This window comes from Leptopilina heterotoma, unplaced genomic scaffold, assembly GCF_015476425.1.
Source record: "Leptopilina heterotoma isolate Lh14 unplaced genomic scaffold, ASM1547642v1 Lhet_103, whole genome shotgun sequence".
NCBI classification, from domain to species: domain Eukaryota; kingdom Metazoa; phylum Arthropoda; class Insecta; order Hymenoptera; family Figitidae; genus Leptopilina; species Leptopilina heterotoma.
In genome coordinates, this window is record NW_025110818.1 from 164,294 (window position 1) to 185,339 (window position 21,046).

The window sequence follows — 21,046 nt, forward strand, 5'->3', positions numbered from 1 at the left end:
TTTTTAAAAATTCTTGTCAAAATTTCAATTATCTTTAGAAAATTAGAAATAATTAAATTCTTCTCCGAAATTCAATAATAATTTTTAAAAATGTTAATGAATTTTTTGGCAAAATTTCAATTATTTTTAAAAATTTTATTTAATCTACTATTTTAATAAAATTTTCCAAAAAAAATTCAATTATTTATAAAAAAAAATTAATGACATTCTACACAAACTTTTAATTATTTTTAAAAAATTATAAAAATTTCATAGGAATTTCATTGTTTACAAATTTTTTTTTTATAAATTTTTTCGCAATCATTGAATTATTTTCTTAAATAATAAAATTTTTGTGGTTATTCAATTATTTTCGTAAAATTCTCTTTACGAATTAAATTATTTTTATAAATAATAAAACTCATTGAATAATTTCAATTATTTTTAATACAATTTTTAATTTTTAATACAATCGAATTTTAGTTAAAATTTTAGATTATAAATGAATATTAAAAGCATTAGAGCGTAAATTTTTAGAAATAATTGAATTTTGAAAATGTTTCAGATTAAAATCTTTGAAAATTTAAATTTTTCATATTTTTAACTAAAAATTCTGTGGAATTAATTTTTTTTAAGAAACTTTAATTGCGGATTTTTTTTTTGAAATTATTTAAAGTTTTTATTTTCTAATAAATATTTAATTGAAGAATTTACGAATAATTGAAATTTTGTAAAATTGAATTGTAAACAAATGAATTTGAAAAATGTCAAAGAACTTTTTAAAAAATTATTAAAAATAATGTATTTAAAGAAGATGTTTAGTTAAAAACACGAAAAAAATTCAATTTTGGAAAATTTACAAATTATTGCAGAAATTTAATTATTTTCAAGAGTAATAATATTCTTTGCAGAAATTCAATTATGTTCAAAATTTTTTTAAAATTCTTGTCAAAATTTCAATTATTTTTAGAAATAATTAAATTCTTCTCCAAAATTTAATTATTTTCTAAAATTTCAATAAAATTTTTAGCAAAATATCAATTGTTTTAAAAAATTTTATTTAATCTACTACTTTAATAAAATTTTCCCAAAAAAATTCAATTATTTATGAAAAAATTTAATAACATTCTACACAAACTTTTAATTATTTTGAAAAAATAATAAAAAATTTCACAGAAATTTCATTATTTACAAATTTTTTTATAAATTTTTCCCCAATCATTGAATTATTTTCTTAAATGATAAAATTTTTATGGGGATTCAATTATTTTCGTAAATAATAAAAATTCTTTTTAGGAATTCAATTATTTTCATAAATAATAAAACTGATTGTAGAATTTCAATTATATTTTTAATACAATTTTAATCGAATATCTCGAAAAATGTAATTATTTTTAAAAATGTATTAAAATTCGTTGATAGAATTCAATTATTTGAAAAATTTGTTGATAACGATTCTTTATGGGAATTTAATTTTAAGAAACATTCAATTATTCAAATAAATTATTTATTTTTGTATTTAAATAATTGAATTCTCGTAGAATTTTCTAATAAAAATTGATTTAAAAATGAATTTCAGTTAAAATTTTAGATTATAATTGAATATTAAAAGCGTTATAACCTGAATTTTTAGAAATAATTGAATTTTGAAAATTATTTTTTTTGAAAAAGTTTAATTGAATTTTTTAAATATTATTTTAAGTTTTTATTTTCTAATATATTATTATATATTTTATTGGATTCATATGTATGACCTTTCGGCCTTTTACATTTCCCGTACATAAATATTTTCTTATTCGAATTTTATTTTCTAATATTTATTTAATTGAAGAATTGTCGAATAATTTAAATTTCGTGGAATTGAATATTGTAAACAAATGGATTTGAAAATTGGCAAAGAACTTTTCGAAAATGATGAAAAATAATCGATTTAAAGAAGAATTTCAGTTTAAAATTCTTAAATATCAATTGAATTGATAATAATTTTACCACTCGGTCGTCTTTATTATAAAACATGAAGAAATCGATTACTCCGAGTCGAAGACTCGGAGTTATCCATATCTTCATGTTTTATAGTTATGACTTTTGAAAAATTTAATTTATAAATTTTAAATCAGTAGTTAAAGTCAATTATAGTCAGAATTATTTTCAATTAAATATCATTATAGTAAAAGTTTTTTAAACATTCAAAATGAAGAAGAAAATAATATTATAAAAAATATTAAAAATATTTTCATAAAAAATGTTCCTATATTGTTACGATATTGTGTTATTTTCGTTTGTGTTGTGATACAAGGGTTAAATTGACATGAGTTCTTTTTCAAGTTATTGGTAATCGGACACGATAATTGATGTTTTCTTAGAAAAGAGACATAAGTCACTTGAGATACATTTTTTTTCGTTGTTGTTGCAAGAAATTAGTCTCTTGAAAAATGTTTACATTGGATACGCTCGTGTACGTTCTAATTCATTCGAGTTTACCCTAATCTATTCTATAGTGACTGGAGTCCACTACCTTCAACTCTAATGCACCTCTCTCATGCCGTCAATCCTTTCCCTTTACTATCTTCCTAAAGCATTTAACCACATACCATTCTAACCTCCCTCACGTCCAAAACAACATATCTCACCTTACCTTCTGTCTAACTCTAAATCCGATTCTAATTCCTTTCCGTTCAAACTTACGTTTATCTAAACTTAGCAATTTACCCTCAAACATTTATGTATACAGTTATATTGCCTACACTTCAAAAAAAATATCAAATTTGATTTTCTAATCGAAATAAAAATATAATTTGACTGATTGAACTTCAATTGTACTAATGATTTTTAATTTTTGATATTTAAAAAATTTTAGAATTGTATTATCTGTCTGGAATTGACTGAGACTAGGGTCTTTTAATTTAAAATAATTTTGAAAAGAGGCGTCTGACTATAATTGACTTTAACCACTGATTTATAACTTAAAATATTTTCGAAAAGAATCTTTGGCCTAGAATTGATTGTAACTACTTATTTTTATTCTAAATTAATTGCAAAAAGAAATCGTCTGACTGCAATTGATTTTAATTAAATCAATTGCTATTTTACAATTTCTTGTAAAAAATCAGTAGTTTAAATCAATTTTAGTCAGACAAATTTATTCCAAAGAATTCTCATTTTTAAAAATAATCGATCGTCCTAAAAATGTCAATAACACGAAAAAGGGAAAATCAAATCTTGAAATTTTTCCAGTAATTATAAATATATATATATTTTTTTACGCAAACAAAACTTTATAACATCAAAGCGCGTTTGAATTGTCTTCTAATTTAAAAAATAATTAACGAGATATCGACTTTTTTCAATCTACTGTCTCTTCCTCTCTCTCTCTCGTCTCCTTCTTTTTTTTTCTTTAAACTGAACATTTAAATTAAAATTCGAGTTAATTAGCTAACAGAATGGTTCCTTCAGATATGAAATGAATCCATGCAATAAGGCGAAAAAATTCTCATAAAATGAGAAAAATTATACCAAAATATATATGTATATAGTGTTGCGGGAAAAGAAATGATGGAAGAAAAATTGCTTTAAAATAAAAAATTTTAATAGATTCATCCGTGGGAAAAATAAGTTTCTCAAATTTTCATTCTTCTTGTTTTAATTAACTTTTATATACTTTTTATTTTCCATTATTTTTTTCCCCTCTTAGTTTCATTTCTTAATGTAGATTTTACAAAAAAAAAAAAAAAAAAAAAAAAACAGAAGGAATTATCTATATTCTATTTTTGTACTTTACTTGGAAATAATAATATTCCACAGTGAAGAGTTTTTAATTTATTAAAAATTAATTTTCTTTTTCAATTTCGTATTTGGCTTATTTAAAATTACATACATTTTTCTTTAAATTAAAAAAAAATTTCCAACCCCATCGTCTTGTTGAGGCTGGAAAAAATAATTATAACTTTTTCTCTTTAAAGTTTAATCTTTACTTGTTATAAACTTCGTCTTTTTTTTATCAAAAGAAAGAAAGAGAAACGTTTCTTAAATTTTTTTGATATGAATAATTAGTAGTTAAAATGAGTTTTAGTCAGACGAATATTTTTAAAAATTCTTGTCATTAAAAAATTAGTAGTAACAGTTAATTTTAGTCAGGCAAAAATGTTTTTTGTTCTGTATAATGGAAAATCAGTGATTAAACTAGTATTTTAGTCAGACAAAAATTTTTAAACTGTAGTAATTAAGAAATCAGTAGTTATAGTCAATTTTTGTGAGAGAAATTTTTTTTTATGTCTTTATAATCAATGTCAGTAGTTTTAGTAAGTTTTAGTCAGGCGAATGCTACTAAAATAGTAAAATCCTCGTAATTAAAATATCAGTAGTAACAATCAGTTACAATCAGACAAAATTTAAAAAAATCGTTCTTTATATTATATTTGTTTTAAGTAAAATTAATTATTTCTATTTTAATTAAAAATTTTCCAGTTGCATCTTCATTTGAATGTTTCAAAAAAATTTTTTACTTCTTCTCTTTGATATTCAAATTTCTTTTAAAAAACTTCTTTTTGTATCAAATAATACAGAAAAGCGTCAGAATTTTAAAAAACATTTGGAGTACGATTGTGAAAAAAACTGAAAGTTTAAAAAAAGAATAAAAAATAGATAGTAGAATAAAGAATAAGTATTACAAAAAAATTCCTCTAATATTAAAAATCTAAATTGCTTCTTTGAAAATTAAAATAAATATAAAAAAAATGAACGATATAAATACTTAAATAAAAACTGAGAGGAATTCTTTTCCTCGAATCTAAAAGAACGTAAAATAACGACGTCGATAAAAATTGTGAAACAAAAAGAATAAAATAAACTAAACATAAAATATTCAAACTCAAAAAAAAAATTCCTTAAAAAACATATAATTCTGTTTAAAGTATCAAAAGAACAGTTTAAACATTTTGTTTGCTAAGAGAAAATGGAATATATGTACTTTTGCCATCCTATGATTTAAAGTTCCAATCTTTACCCAGAGCATCTCTTCTATTTCTTCTTTCGTTTTCATATCTATATCTATATAGTCAACGTACCTGTATTATCAAGAGAATGGAAAAATAGATATTGAATATCGAGTTCTTTTTCTCTAAATGTTAAAAAAATAAGCCTAAAAAAATTCTCCATTTTTCGCTTTATACTTTTTTTATACACAACTCTATATATATTCTACTTCAGAAAATTTTTGCATACAAACAAAATACTTGAAAATAAGCCGAAAAAAAGAAAAAAATGTTTTTGAATGTAAATTTTATATAATGTTTTTATTTACAAATTATATTTGACAAATAAAATTATTATTGACAAGAAAAATTATTAGTTTTAATTTCAAAAATAATTGCGAAAGGAATTGGATGACTAGAATTGACTTTCACTACTGATTATAATTTAAAATCGACTTTTTCGAGATTTTTCATTAAATGAAAAAAAATGTTTATAAATTGTATTTGTCAATTAGAAATTTTAATTGAGAATGAAATTGAAACTTTTAAAATTTTTAGAAAATAAAGAAAAAAATTTTAGTCAAAAAAATGTGGTGATACATTTATTTACTAATTGCTTTCAAATTTTTCGAAAACATCAATCATTTCTTTTTTAAATAAATATTTTAATTATAATTATTTTTCCGTAGGAATTAAGATTTTTAAAACATGCAAATTCAAACCTTTTTGAAATTAAACAACAAAAATTGTTATACAGCATGAAGAAATCGATCACTCCGAGTATTCGACTTGGAGCAATCGATGTCTTCATGATTTATAATAATTAAAGATGACCAAGTGATAAAATCATTATTTTATATTATAAGACTTTTTGTACAAAAAAATAAATTTTAATTATTTTTTATGAAAATAATTGAATTATTGCGAACAAATTTATAAAAAATTAGTAAGTAATTGAGTTCCTGTGAAATTTTCATTATTTATGAAAATACTTAATTTTATTATTTATAAAAATAATTTAAATTTTGAAAAGATTTTTTAAAAATTTTTTAAAAGTAATTGAATATTTGCAGAAGAATTTTGATATTTATAAAGATAATTAAAATTTTGACGAGAATTTAAAAAAAAATTTTGAAAATAATTAAATTTTAGAAAAGAATTTTATTATTTATAAAGATAATTAAATTTTGAACAAATTTTTTAAAAAATTGTTAAAAGTAATTGAATTTTGCAGAAGAATTTTGATATTTTTAAAGATAATTGAAATTTTGACGAGAATTTCAAAAAAAATTTTGAAAATAATTGAATTTTAGAAGAGAATTTTATTATTTATAAAAATAATTGAAATTTTGAAAAGATTTTTTTAAAATTTTTTGAAAGTAATTGAATTTTGCAGAAGAATTTTAATATTTTTAAAGATAATTGAAATTTTGACGAGAATTTAAAAAAATAAAATTTTGAAAATAATTGAATTTTTGCTGAGAATTTTATTATTATATAAAGATAATTGAAATTTTGACAAGAATTTTATTTAAATTTTTAAATATAATTAAATTTCAGAGAAGAATTTTATTACTTATAAAAATAATTGATAGTTTAAAGAGAATTTTTAATAAAATGTTAAAAATACCTAATTAAAATTTTGCTAAGAATGATTTTTTACTAATGATATTGAAATAAATATACTTGCGAAGATTAACGTCTGACTATAATGGACTAAAATTTTGTCAGACTAAAATTAACTGTTACTACTATTTTTTTAATAACAAGAACTTCAAAAAAAATTTCGTCCGAATAAAACTTATTTTAATTACCAAAAAAACTATTTTAATAATTGATTTTCTATTGTAATATACAGAAAAAATTTTAAAAAAATTTTTTTTAATTTAAAACTGTGACTGATTAAAATTAACTTAAATTGCTGATTTTGAATGGAAAACAATTTGAAAAAAAATAAACTGGATATAATTGACTTTAACTACTGGTTTTCATTCTAAATTTTTTTTTTTAATCGTCTGACTATAATTACTGATTACTGTCTGACTTTAACTACTGATTTTCATTCTAAAACAATGTAAAAAGAATCGTCTGACTGTAACTGGATTTAACTACTTAAAAAGCATCGTCTGACTATTATTGACTTGCACTACTAATTTGTAAGAGAAAATAATTGTGAAAAATATTGTCGCGACTACAATTTGACTTTAAAAAGTCCTGACTTTTTTAGTTTTTCGTCAGTCTGATTAAATTTTTAATTTTATTTATAAAAAATAAGTATTCAAATAAAATTTACAAATAAAATTATCAATTTATTTATTATTAATATTTGTTAATTAACACTCAAAAAATTGTATTTAAAATTTTAACTAAAATATTATTTACAATAATAATATTATTTTCAACTAAAATATTATTTACAATAATAATATTATTTTCAACTAAAATATTATTTACAATAATAACATTATTTACAACTAAAATATTATTTAAAAATCTTTTAACACTTAATAAATTAATATAGACTTTATTTATAGAGTCTAAAAATTATACTTCTATTTATAGATAAAAAATATTTTCCCCCAAAAAAATCTTCATTTAATAAATCTGGGCGAAAACGCGAACGAAAATTTAGCTTACTAAACATTAAAGAGAGAGGAAAAAAAAATTTCCAAAGTAAACAAACATGAAATTTAGTCAGTGAAATGAGCATTTTAATCATGATTGCCAGGATTGCTTAGCTGGTTGTTTGCGAGATGTTTGAAGACAGAAATTTCCTTTGAGAGAGAGAGAGAGAGTCAGAGAGTGAGTGAACTAAAATGTCAACAAAAAGTGCCTCGAGGAAAAGCATCAAAAAAAATTTTTTAACTGCTTCTCTCGTCTTTTTCATATCATTTTCTTTTATTTTCTTTCTTTTTTGATTTTTTTTTTTTTTTTTTTTTTTGCTAATTTCTCGAGTCATTATAGAAAACCATATTTGTATGTATAACAACACAGGGAACGATTCACACAAGCCCCTGCAGAAAATCCACGATTACCACCCGGCAACGTTAATAACAGTTGCCGATAAGCCAATTAGTTTGTGACATGTGCTGATATTCGTTCTCGCCCTATGCCTGCTACTGGCGTGTATAAATGTATACAAATAAATAAATTCAAACCAGGATATTGCTTGGGGTTGCGCGTTGCCCGACAATTTTTAATCGAGCTAAAATTCAAACCATACATATATATAAACGCAATACGCGCCTCGTCGTATTTTTTTGATAGAACGATTTTATTCGTTTCACTTTTTACCAATATATGCAGTATAATCTAAAAATTACTAATTGCCAACATACACGCAAAATAAGATTGACAAAAAAAAAAAAAAAAAAAAAAAAGAAATCAAAGAGCGAGAGAGAAATGAGAAAATTTAAATAAAACAGAAACTGTTCCCTCTTTCCCATCTGTTATTTGATTGATGGACATTTGATTACGTCGTATTTTACAAAACAAGCTGTCTACATACGATTTATAGGCGTATGGATTAAAAAAGAAAATGCACAAAAAATAATAGAAGAAATAACAAATAAATAAAAAAGGGAAATTTTTCAAACAATTTAATTAACCTGCCAATAAACGCGCTCTTTCAAAATTGATCAACTAATTACAACACCAAAAACGCATGTATATTACCGGGGCAATTAATCTCACTGGTGATTTTTTTATTCAACAAAATTTCATGTCTAATAGGAAATATTTGTCACTTAATTAATTTCTCTTTTCGCACAAAAACAAACCTATACATTCTAAATATAATTTTCTTGTAATTATACATAAAATTTTCTAATCATTAAAAATTTTCTTTTTTTATTTTATATTTTTGTTTATTATTATTTTTTATTTACAGTATCAGATGTTAATAATCTTTTATTTGTATAATCCACTTTTTTAATTTATTTACTTTATTATTTTTATTCAACTCTTGACTTGGAACTATTTAAAAAAAATTTTTTTTCTTTTTATCTTAAAACTAACTCTAAATTTTAAGTGATAATTATTTTTATTCTCTACTCTCTAAATTTTAATTTTGGAAAATAAAGGAACAAATAAAAATGTTAGTCAACAAAATGGTCTGTCACATTTATTTATGAATTTCTTTTAAATTATTCGAAAACATCAATAACTTCTTTTTTAAATAAATATTTAATTTATTATTATTTTTCCATAGGAATTAAGATTTTTAAAAATTTTAAATTCAAACATTTTTGAAATTAAAGGACTTATACAAAAATTATTATACAACATGAAGAAATCCATTACTCCGAGTCTTCGACTCGGAGCAATCGATGTCTTCATGTTTTATAATAATTAAAGATGAAAATTATGATGAAAATAATTGAATTATTGCGAAGAAATTCATAAAAAATTAGTAAGTAATTGAATTTCCGTGAAATTTTTATTATTTATGAAAATAATTAATTGTCTTTGCGTACAATTTTATTAAAATTTTTGCAAATAATTGAATTTTAGAAGAGAATTATATTATTTATAAAGATAATTGAAATTATGAAAAATTTTTTAAAACAATTTTTAAAAGTAATTGAATTTTAGAAAAGAATTTTGATATTTATAAAGATAATTGAAATTTTGACAAGAATTTAAAAAAAAATTTTGAAAATAATTGAGTTTCTGAGAAGAATTTTATTTTGAACAGATTTTTTAAAAAAATTTTTTAAAAGTAATTGAATTTTGCAGAAGCATTTTGATATTTATAAAAATAATTGAAATTTTGACGAGAATTTAAAAAAAAAATTTTGAAAATGATTCAATTTCTGCGAAAAATTTTATTACTTTTGAAAATAATTGAATATTTTGCAAAGAAGTTTATTAGAACTTATGAAAATAATTAAATTTCTAGGATGAATTTTATTATTTTATAAAGATAATTGAAATGTTGACAAGAATTTTAATTAATTTTTTTTAAATAAATAATTGAATGTCGGAGAAGAATTTTATATCGCACAAAAACAAACCTATACATTCTAAATATAATTTTCTTATAATTACATAAAATTTTCTTATCATTAAAAATCTTCTGTATTTCTTTATAATATATTTTTGTTTATTATTATTTTTTATTTACAGTATCTGATGTTAATAATTTAATCCACTATTTTATTTATTTACTTTATTATTTTCATTCAACTCTTGAGATGAAACTATTTTAAAAAAAAATTTTTTCGTTATGATTTTAATTTAAACCTTAATTTCAAGAATAGTATACTCTTCTCACGAAAGTGGACTTGTACTATACTGATTTTCATGTTAAAAAATATTCAGAGTCTTATAATGATTTTAACAACTGACTTTTAAATTTTTAATTGAAAATAATTTTAAAAAAGAAACGGCTGACTAGAATCGGTTTTAACTACTGGTAATTTAACTAAAATATTTGTTTAAAAAATCGACTGACTATAATTGACTTCAACTACTGATTTTTAATAAAAATATTTTTTTAAAAAGCAATTGCAAAAAGAATCGGTTGACTATAATTGACTGTAACTACTAAATTTTCAATACAAATATATTTGAAAAAAGGGTCCGATTAAAATTAACTTTCACTACTGACTTTCTCTATTGAAAATATTTTCAAAAAGAATCGTCTGACTAATATTGATATTAACCACTGATTTCTACTAGAAAATAATTGGGAAAAAAATTGTCAAACTGAAATTAACTTAAACTACTGACTTTCAATTGTGAACAGTTTTAAAAAAAGAATCGTCTGATTAAAATTGACTCTTACTACTGACTTTCTATATTAAAGACAGGTTTAAAAAATCGTCTGACTAGAATTGACTTTCACTACTCAAAATCAAAAGTCATCATCTGCCTATTATTGACTTCCACTGCTAATTTCTAGGAGAAAATTATTGTAAAAAATATTGTCTGACTACAATTGACTTTAACTACTTAAAACGCACCGGCCGACTATTATTGACTTTCACTACTAATTTCTAAGAGAACGAAATTATGACACAATTAATGAATAAAAAATAATTAGATAAATCAGTAAAATAACAAAATTGGAAAATAATGATATACTACTATATAATAAAACGATAAAAAATAAAATAATGAAATATTCAATAATTGAAAACTGTGCCCCCTTTCACCATTATAATTTTACAAATTAATTAAATTTAATTTTGAATCAGTTAATACTTAATATAAATGTAAACTCTGCAATAATTTCCGTTAATGAACATTTGATTATGGAAATCAAATATTTAATCAAATATTTAGTTAAATGTTTATCAAGGCATTTAGTTTGATTACTGTATATAACTATTAGCATCAAATCAAATTAATAACGTTTTCCTTAAATAGAGAAAAATTTGTAATATAAACTTAATATTTATGCAGAAACTACATGTGCAAAAGTAGAGGAAATTCTTTTTTCTAGTGGAAGGAAACTTCCTTGAAACTTGCTATGTGAAAATCAGTAGTTAAAATACTTTTTAGTTAGCCAAAAAATTTGTTTAAATTCTTGTAATTAAATAATCAGTAGTTACAGTCAATTTTGGTCAGACAAGAATTTTCTCAATCGTTTCTAATGGAAAATCAGTGGTTTAAATTGTTTTTCGTCAGACGAAATATTCTTAAATACTTGTAACTAAAAAATCAGTAGTAAGAGTCAACTTTGGACAGACAAAAATGCTTTTTATTTTTCCTAATGGATTAAAATATTTTTTAAGCAGAAAAAAGTTTTTTAAACTCTCGCAATTTAAAAATAAGTAGTTAATGTCAATTTTTGGTCAGACAAACATTTTCCAACTTTTTTTGTAATAAAATCATTAGTATAGTTAAAATTATTTCTAGTTGGGCAAAATTTTTTTTAATTCATATTTAATTAAAAATTAACAATTTCAAGAAACAGATTATTAAATTTATAATTAAAGTATTGCGCTTTGGAAATAGTTAATCAAAAACGGAAAATTTTGTCGCTAACAAGAAGTTAATGAGATTAAATTGAAAATAAAATTTTTATTTAATTAAGTAGATGTAATCAATTCCTTTCCATTTATTTCAAAATTACATTTTATATTAATTCACTAATATATTTCTCCAGCTTTATTAACTTGTTCGAATTCAGTATTTTTAAATAATTTGATAATTTGATAATTTTATTATCGAGACCACTTTTATAAACTATTTTATTGAAATTATTTCATATCATTTTTCATTCAATTATAAAATTAAGATAAAATTAACATATTTAGCTTTTATGTATACAAATTTTTTAATAAAAATTACTACTATTAATTTTTTATGACAATTACTAAAAATAATTGTTTCTAAAATTACTGATACTAAGTTTTTAGTTATTTAATAGTTAATTACTATGAAAATAATTTTTTTTAGTAAATTAATAATATAAATTTTTTTAATTAGATTTTTCATTACGAAAAACCAAAAAAATTTATGTCTGACCAAAGTTGGTTCTAACTAATAATTATTTAATTAAATGTATTAAAAAATATTTCGTCTGACGAAAAACTGTTTAAACCACTGATTTTCCATGAGAAACGATGGAGAAAATTATTGTCTGACTAAAATTGACTGTACCTATACTGATTATAAGTTACAGAAATTTTTAAATACTTTTTTCCTTCTAAAGAATAATAATTTAATTAAATAATAATTTTTAAATTAATTAATGTTTCGTAAAATTACTATAATATATAAATTTTCTAGTAATTTTCGAGAATATTTTGTAAACAAAAAAATAAATTCCTATTGTTAGAGTACAAAAGAAGAATGATGTTGGTATGATATTTATAAATTATGACATAAAGAGATCTTTTCTCAGTATCATGATGCTTTTAATGATCAACACCGAGCACAATTTTAGGCTCCTTTTTAAGGAAGAAATTTATGATGCGCAACACCCACAGTCTTGTGATTCAACCATTTACGGAATACCAAAATGCTTCTCTGACGACTTACAGTCGAGCAATTAATCTTCTCTTTACCCAAGATTACAGTTCCGACAAAGGCCATTTCCTTTTGTCAGGTTCAGTGAAAAATGTCAACGTCTCCACATAAAAGGAGAGCTGGGTATTCTAAATTTTTAAAACTTTTCTCTACTTTTAAAAAGCGCGCGCAATGCGGGAGGGGAAAAAAAACTTTTTTAAATTGCTGCTTTGAGAAACGCTGAAAATTTCCTATCAATTCAAAAGTAATCGTTTTCATCAAATTTTTTTTCTTTCATTCTATATAAGTGATAAATATATATCCATTAGACTTGTCCCTTTTTTTATTGAGAATATTTATCAATTTTTCGAGTTTTTTTTGAAAGATTTCGCGCATTGTTAGCGAGAAAAAAGAAATCGAAAGAAATACGAAAATTGATAACGTTGAATTTTTATTAATATTTATTGTAAATTAATTATTATAATAATTTAATATTATTTTTCTAATAATCATTATTATTGAAGCGACAATATTACTAAATTTTTGGTTTAACATAAAAATTATTCAAATTAAATTATTAAATTTTCAACTTCAGATTTATTGAATTTTAAAAAAAGCGTTTGAATGGTGCCAAAATATTACTTGTTAAAAATCTATATTTGTTTAAAATTTACCAAAAAAAAATTTTTAAAAATGAAAAATGAAAATTATTTGAATAAAAAAAATAATTACAGGATTTCCACGCAACCTGGAAACCTGGAAAAGTCAGGGAATTTTGATCGGAATCCTGGAAAATTATTGTTTTCTAAAGTTATTGTGCTTATTCTTGAAATCTAATTTTACTTAAATATTTCAAAATTAATTGAATTTTAAAAGAGTTGCGTTTACAATTTTCATAAATAGATAAACTTTAAAAAGTTTTAATTCGAAATTTTAGAAAATTTCAATTTTGAATAAATGAATTAAATAATAAAAATTTTACAGGAATTCTATTATTTACAAATTTTTTAAAAATTTCTTCACAATAATTCAATTATTTTCATAAAGAATAACATTTTTTTACCAGGAATTCAATTATTTTTATAAATAATAAAATTCCATTCAGGTTTTCAATTATTTTCATAAATAATAAAACTCATCGCAGAATTTAAATTATTTTGAATCACAATTTTAATGAAATTTCTTAAAAAATGCAATTATCCTTAATAATTTTATTAAAATTCATCAAAGAAATTCAATTATTTTAAAAAGCCTTTCTATAATTTATTTATTAGCATTTAATTATTATTGTCAATACATTTTTAATTTTTAATTTAATTCAATTATTTTAAAAAGAAATATATTATTAAAATTCGTCTTAAGAATTCAATTATTTTTAAAAGTAATAAAATTCATCAAAGACATTCAATTATAGTCAAAAGTTTAAAAAAATTCTCGTAAAAATTTTAATTATCTTTATAAATAATATAATTCTTTTTCAAAGTTCAATTATTTTCAAAAATTTTAATAAAATTCTTTGGCAAAATTTCAATTATTTTCAAAAACTTTTCTCAATTCAATCAAATTTTTTACAGAGATTCAATTATTTATTAAAATTTGTCAAAAGAATTTTAATTATTTAAAAATTTGTTGATAAAATTCTTTATTAGAATTTGATTTTGAGAAACATTCGATTATTCAGTAAATTATTTATTTTTGTGTTTAAATAATTGAATTTTTGTAAAATTTTCTAATAAAAATTGATTTCAATATGCATTTCAGTTAAAATTTAAAAAGAATAATTGAACATTAAACTCTCTAAATTTGAATTAGTAAAAATGGTTTCTATTTTGAATTAGTGATTGACTTTTTGCTGTAGAATATGCAGATTTTACTAATAAATAGTCGTTTCTACTAATTTAGCAGTTAATTTATAATTCAATTTATTTAATTTTAGAAATAATATTGAATTTTGAAAAGCTTTCAAATTATAATCTTTGAAATTTTGAATTTTTTATACTTTTAACTGAAAATTTTGTAAATTTAATTCTTTTAAAAAAGTTTAATGGAACTTTTGAAATTATTTGAAGTTTTTATTTTCTAATATATATTTGATTGAAAAATTTCCGAATAATCGATGAAATTTTGTAAAATTGAATTGTAAACAAAAGAATTTGAAAGTTTTCAAAGAAATTTTTCAAAAATTATTAAAAATGAATGAATAATTAATTTAAAGAAGAATTTTAGTTAAAAATAATTGAATTGAAATGATAAAAATAATTTTGATGAAGTTACAGTAACAATATTCTTATAATATAAAATAATTATTTTTTCACTCGGTCATCTTTGAATTATTATAAAACATGAAGATATCGATTGCTCCGAGTCGAAGACTCGGAGTGATCGATTTCCTCATGTTTTATAACAATTTTTTTTAAATTGTTTAATTTCAAATAGGTAATAATAATCATTAAATATTTATTTACAAAAGAAGTAATGGAATATTTTTCTGAGTAATAATTTTTAAACTGAATCAAAATATTCTTTAGAGTGTTTAGAGTGAAGGAAAAGTCTGAATTTTGTCTGGAATTCAAGGGAAAGTCAGGGAAAAACAAAATTAAATTTTTGTTGTCAACAAATGTAGTTTTAAAAACCTGGAAAAGTTAAGTTTTTTAACCTGGAAAACCTGGTAAAGTCAGGGAATTTGAAATGAGCAAAAGCGTGGCAACCCTGAATTAAAAATAATTATTATTATACAAATTATTGAAAGAATTATTATTTGAGTCAAAATTGTTTGAATAATAATTAATTTAATATAAAATGTTTCAATTAAAATATTCACTATTAATATTTTATTAATATTAATAAAAATAGAATTATATTTGTAAATATTATTTGAATAAAAATTATTTAAATAAAAATTATTATTATAAAAAATATAAAAATAATTATTATGAGAAATATTTTAAGTAAAAATATTAAAATAAAAATATTTAATTAAAAATTATTCGATTAAACATTATTGGATGAAAAATCAATTTTTTTTCACTGACAATAAAAGCTCATAAAAGAAAATATTTGGGAATTAAATCAAAGAGATTTTAGGTCATACATGTACAGAATCGTTTTAATAATAAATATAAAAGGAAACAGACGACTTTAATATTGGATATAGTTGATTAATTGGAAAATAATAATTAACAAAGTTTTCGGGAAATTACAAGAAAGTTGAGAAAGAGAGAAACAGAGAGAGAGAGAAAGAGAGAGGGAGAGAAAGAGAATGAGAGAGATATGGTCGTAATTTTCGTTTACGTGTTTCTCTGAAGAAAAGTTTTTTGAGTTTATGGTGAGCTGTTTGTTTAATTTGTAGGTTTTATCCGACAAACGAAAGGCGGATTTCTCATCGCAATAAATTGGTACAATCACAGACTTGGTATATTTAGTATAGCAATTCAAAGAGACGAGTATTTTTAATTTCTAAAAATACTTTTTATTTAATGCCTGACAATATTATAATTTAATCACAATATTAATTAAATTATTACAATATTAAATTGAATCAAAATATTTATTTATAATGACAATATTAATTTAATTAATTAAATCTGAATATTTCAAGAATTTAATTACAATTTTTCATCTGTCCGATTTGTTTTTCAATTGTAAATATTTTTTACATATTTTTTTAATTGTAAACTCGAAGAAAAGTAAACGTCGAACATTATTATTATTATTATTATTAATATTTTATAATTTAATACACTAATTATTATCAACTAAAATCAATGTATTATTTGATTAAAGATTAAGTTTCATTTAAATAAATAAAATAAAAATAAAATTCAAATATGTCTGTAATAATAAATTCTTTAAAAGAATTCATAAGAGTCGTAAATTTATTAGCAAAGTTTAAAATTTCATTGTCACTCACGGATGTAATTTCAGTTTATGCTAATACACTGTATATATGTATATTGTTTATGTCAGATATTTCAATTATTTGAAATTAATTAGGAATTGATTGAATCGATTACATTGTTCGGATATAAAGGAAATAACGATAATTATATAGAAATATGCCAAATATATAGATATTGAAGTGATACGTGAAAATTCATGTTTACATTAAAAATTAGAGTGTCATACATTAAACTGCTAATATTATTTTCAATATATGTAATTGCGTTAACATTTGTCCTTTATTGAGTCATTTCTATTTATTTTAAAATAATTACAGAATAATTAAAGTAATGTAATTAATTAATATAATTATTATGTAATTATATATAATATCTCATTTATTGAAAGTTAAAACATTTATTAAAAAATAAAATTATTATGAAAATTATGAAAATTATTAATAGAAAACTGTAAAAATGATTTTTAATTTTTTATAATTAAAAAAATTATATTTTTTAAAAAATTCTTTTTAAAAATAGTTTTTTTAATTATTTAAGTAGGTATAATTTTATAAATAAATTATTATTTTTTCCAGAATTGTTTGTGAAATTCTATCTTTATATGCTAGATATATTTTTCTCAAATGCATGCTTTTTGATGTATGTTAAAAACTTTTTTTTTATTTTTATTTTCCGGTACATATATTAGATAAAAACTTTTTTTTTGCAAAAAAAAAAAATATTAATGAACAATTTTGTGTAACTTTGACTATCAATATATTCTCGGTGTATTCGTGTGTATATAACTGACACAAAGTGTAATTTAGTTGTTAGGAAAATATATTTCGTGTTTTTTGCGGGAAGATAAAATTTATATAAATAAAAAAACGAAAACTCTCGTTTACCTTGTAATGACCTAAATTTCGAATTGTACAAGATAAAACTGCTTTTTTGCCAATGGCAGCCGTAACGTTCGTAATGGACACAACAAAACTCGGAAAATCTGAAACAGAAATTACAAAAATATTTTTTTTAGTTTATTTATAAACATTGAGTGCAGTGAAAATTTTAAATATAGACAATATTTATTTTTAGTTTCGATATTTTACATTGTTATTTTATTATTGCTTTTTATTTAATTTTTTTCATTTCTACTGTAATATAATTTTTTTGTGTACTTAATATTTAATAATGATATAATTAATAATATATTATTACATTTTTTCGTAATTTTCGTAATAATTTAGAATAGTATTTTCAAAAAAAATTTCGAAAATATCAATTATTTAACAAAATTTTTATACGATTCTTCATAATAATTCAATTCACTGAAATAAAATGTTCTAAATTAGAGCTGATTTTCGGTATTAAAATAGAACCAAATGACGATTTAGTACCCAAAATTGGTACTAAATTAGTACCTTTCTTTTTACAGTGTTACTTTCCCTAATAATAACACGTTTCATGGAAATTCCATTTTTTGAAAAAATTTTTGATAAAATTCTAAACAAGAATTCAACTATTTTCATAAATAATAAAACTCATCGAAGAATTTCAATTATTTTAAATACTATTTTAAATTAATTATTCAAAAAATTCAATTATTTTCACAAATTAAGTTTTCCACATGAATTCAATTACTTAAAATAAAATTTTCATTACGTTTATTATATTTCAAAAAAAAAAAATTAATTTTTAAAACAATGTTTATAAAATTCTTATGAAGAATTCAATTATTTTCAAAAATAACCAAATTTTTCACAGAAATTCAAATCTTTTTAAACATTTTAACAAAAATTTTCGCAATAATAAATTATTTTCATAAATAATAAAATTCTTCTCAGGAATTTAATTATTTTTGAAAATGTTAAAAAAATTCTTAGCAACTTTTAAATTATTTTCGTAAATAATAAAATTCATCGCAGGATAACAATTTTATTGTATAGTTTATTATTTATTTATTATGTATTTATCAATTATTTATTTACAATTCTACAGTAATTGATCAAAAATTCAATTGCTCGAAAAAATCAATTATTTAAAAAAATATTTTTTTAAAATTGTTTGAAAGAATTCAATTATTTACAAAAATATTAGAATTTTTCACAAGAATTCAATTATTTTCAAATATTTTATGAAATTGTTCGAAAAAAATCAATTATTAATTATTATAAATACAATTTTAATTAAATTCTTTTGAAATAATTCAATTTTTTTTAGATTTTAATAAAATTCTTCCCAAGAATTCAATTATTTACATAAATAATTTTTCGAAACATAAATAACAAAACTATTCCTGAAAATTCAATTATTTTGAGGCATTTTAATAAAATTTTTTGCAAAATTCAATTATTTTCATAAATAACAATATTCATTACAAGAATTCAATTATTTTTAAAAGTAATAAGTTTCTTCTTGAAAATTAAATTATTTTTAAAAATTCTAATAAAATCGTTCGCAAGAATTTTAATTGAATTTATTTGTTAAATTTAATTATTTTTAAAAACTTTTTGCAATTCAATGATTTTTAAAATCTACTATTTTCATAAAATTTCCAAACAGAATTCAATTATTTAAAATTTTTTTGTAAAAATCTTCGTAAGCATTCAATTATTTTTATGAATAATTAAAATTTCTCAGGAATTCAATTATTTGAATTAAAATTTGCATAAAATTAGTCGAGAGAAATCAATTATTTAAAAATTTTAATAAAATTCGTTGCAAGAATTCAATTTATTAGCAGGATAAGAGAGAAGTAAATATTTTCGATGAAAATTAGGGAAAAGTCAAGAAAATAAAATATAGAATGGAATTTTTGTCAGTTTCTACTTTTTTAAACTTAATTATCGAGTGCAAAGACTTATTAAAAAATAAATTTTTTATAATTTTAAACGAAAGTATATTTTATTCCCTTTATATTCCCGCTTGGTTCATTTAAATCGGTTCATTTATTTAGGAGAAATAACATTTTGTTTAAAAAGTTGCAAGAAAATTCATTTTGCAATAATTTTTTATAAAAAAAAAATTTTCTATGTTCTTTGGTGGACACATTCCTAAGGCCAAACAGAAATGTTTTTTCAACATTTCGTTAAAAAAAAAATAATTTTTATTTTTCGTGAAAATTTCACGAATTCTGAACCAATTATGAAATTTGAAAAATTATTTTTTATAACTACATAACAATCTGGAAAATTTTACTCGCCTTTAGTTATGCTGGTTATGTTATTAATTTATTATAATATAAATTTATAATTAAATAAATAATTGTAATATAAAGTTATAATTAAATAAATTATTATAATATAAATTTATAATTATAATATAATATTATTTAATTATAATATTTAATTCAACAATAATTCATATAATTTTTGTAATCTATTTTAGTATAATTTTCATTATTTACTATTTACCATTTACGTTTATCTATATACCACACTTTTTCATTATACAGTGTTGAAAATGGTAGTGATTTTTCAAAAGGGAAATGCTTCTCTCCCACTTGTCTGATAATGAATTGTCCCGTAAAAAAAAGAGAAGAAAAATTATATAAAAAATTACAACATTCCCTCAACTGCTGCGCTGATTTGACGATTTCCTCATCTTTCAAGTTTTTTTTTATTCACGTTTTTCACGCTCATGGGGGGAAAAGAAACATGAAAAAGAAAATTAGGAGTGTTAGAAGTAAGCCCCCTATCGCGATAAGGTTGTAAAGAAAAAATTGCATATATCTATATCTATATATCGAGGTACATATAATATAGTTAGTGTGTGCGGTTGGTATTCGGAGATACGTCAAAACTACTTATGCGTTGATCTATTCTGAAGCATGTGCGAGAAGAAAAGTCCCACTGTGGGGGATTATGATAAGATATTCACACTGCTAGAAACAGGAAAGGAGAGAAAGAGAAAAAGAGAGAGAGTGAGAGAGAGAGAGAGTGAGTGGAATTTTCAGCTTTCCGGGTACCTTCTAGGAGGTAATATAAGGAAACGCCGAAAGAAAATAGCTGCTTGATCTTGACTTAAAGGGGATAAGGATAGGGGTAGGGGGTGGAAGAAGGGGTTGTGGAGGAGACGAAAAAAGGGGTTTGAGAAGTGAAAAAGGAGTGATGTGATATAGAGGAAGAGATATAGATAGGCGAGAGAGCAAGAAATGTAAACGGAGTTCAAGATGAACTAAAGGGAGAAAGGAAAATTGGAAAGGAAACGAGAAGATGTGAAGGGGGGAGGGGGAGGAAGGACCATCCGCGTAATACAAAC

At 21.1% G+C, this 21,046-nt stretch overlaps 1 protein-coding gene across 1 annotated transcript in view; it reads right to left on the reverse strand.

The window, feature by feature from the left end:
• Positions 1-21,046, reverse strand: part of LOC122501185 (neurotrimin-like) — a 156,709-nt gene that overhangs the window by 55,681 nt on the left and 79,982 nt on the right. Inside the window, exon 3 of the mRNA XM_043610483.1 lies at positions 17,692-17,789. Coding sequence (XP_043466418.1) covers positions 17,692-17,789 — 98 coding nt within the window. The remainder of the gene's footprint in view (positions 1-17,691; positions 17,790-21,046) is intronic.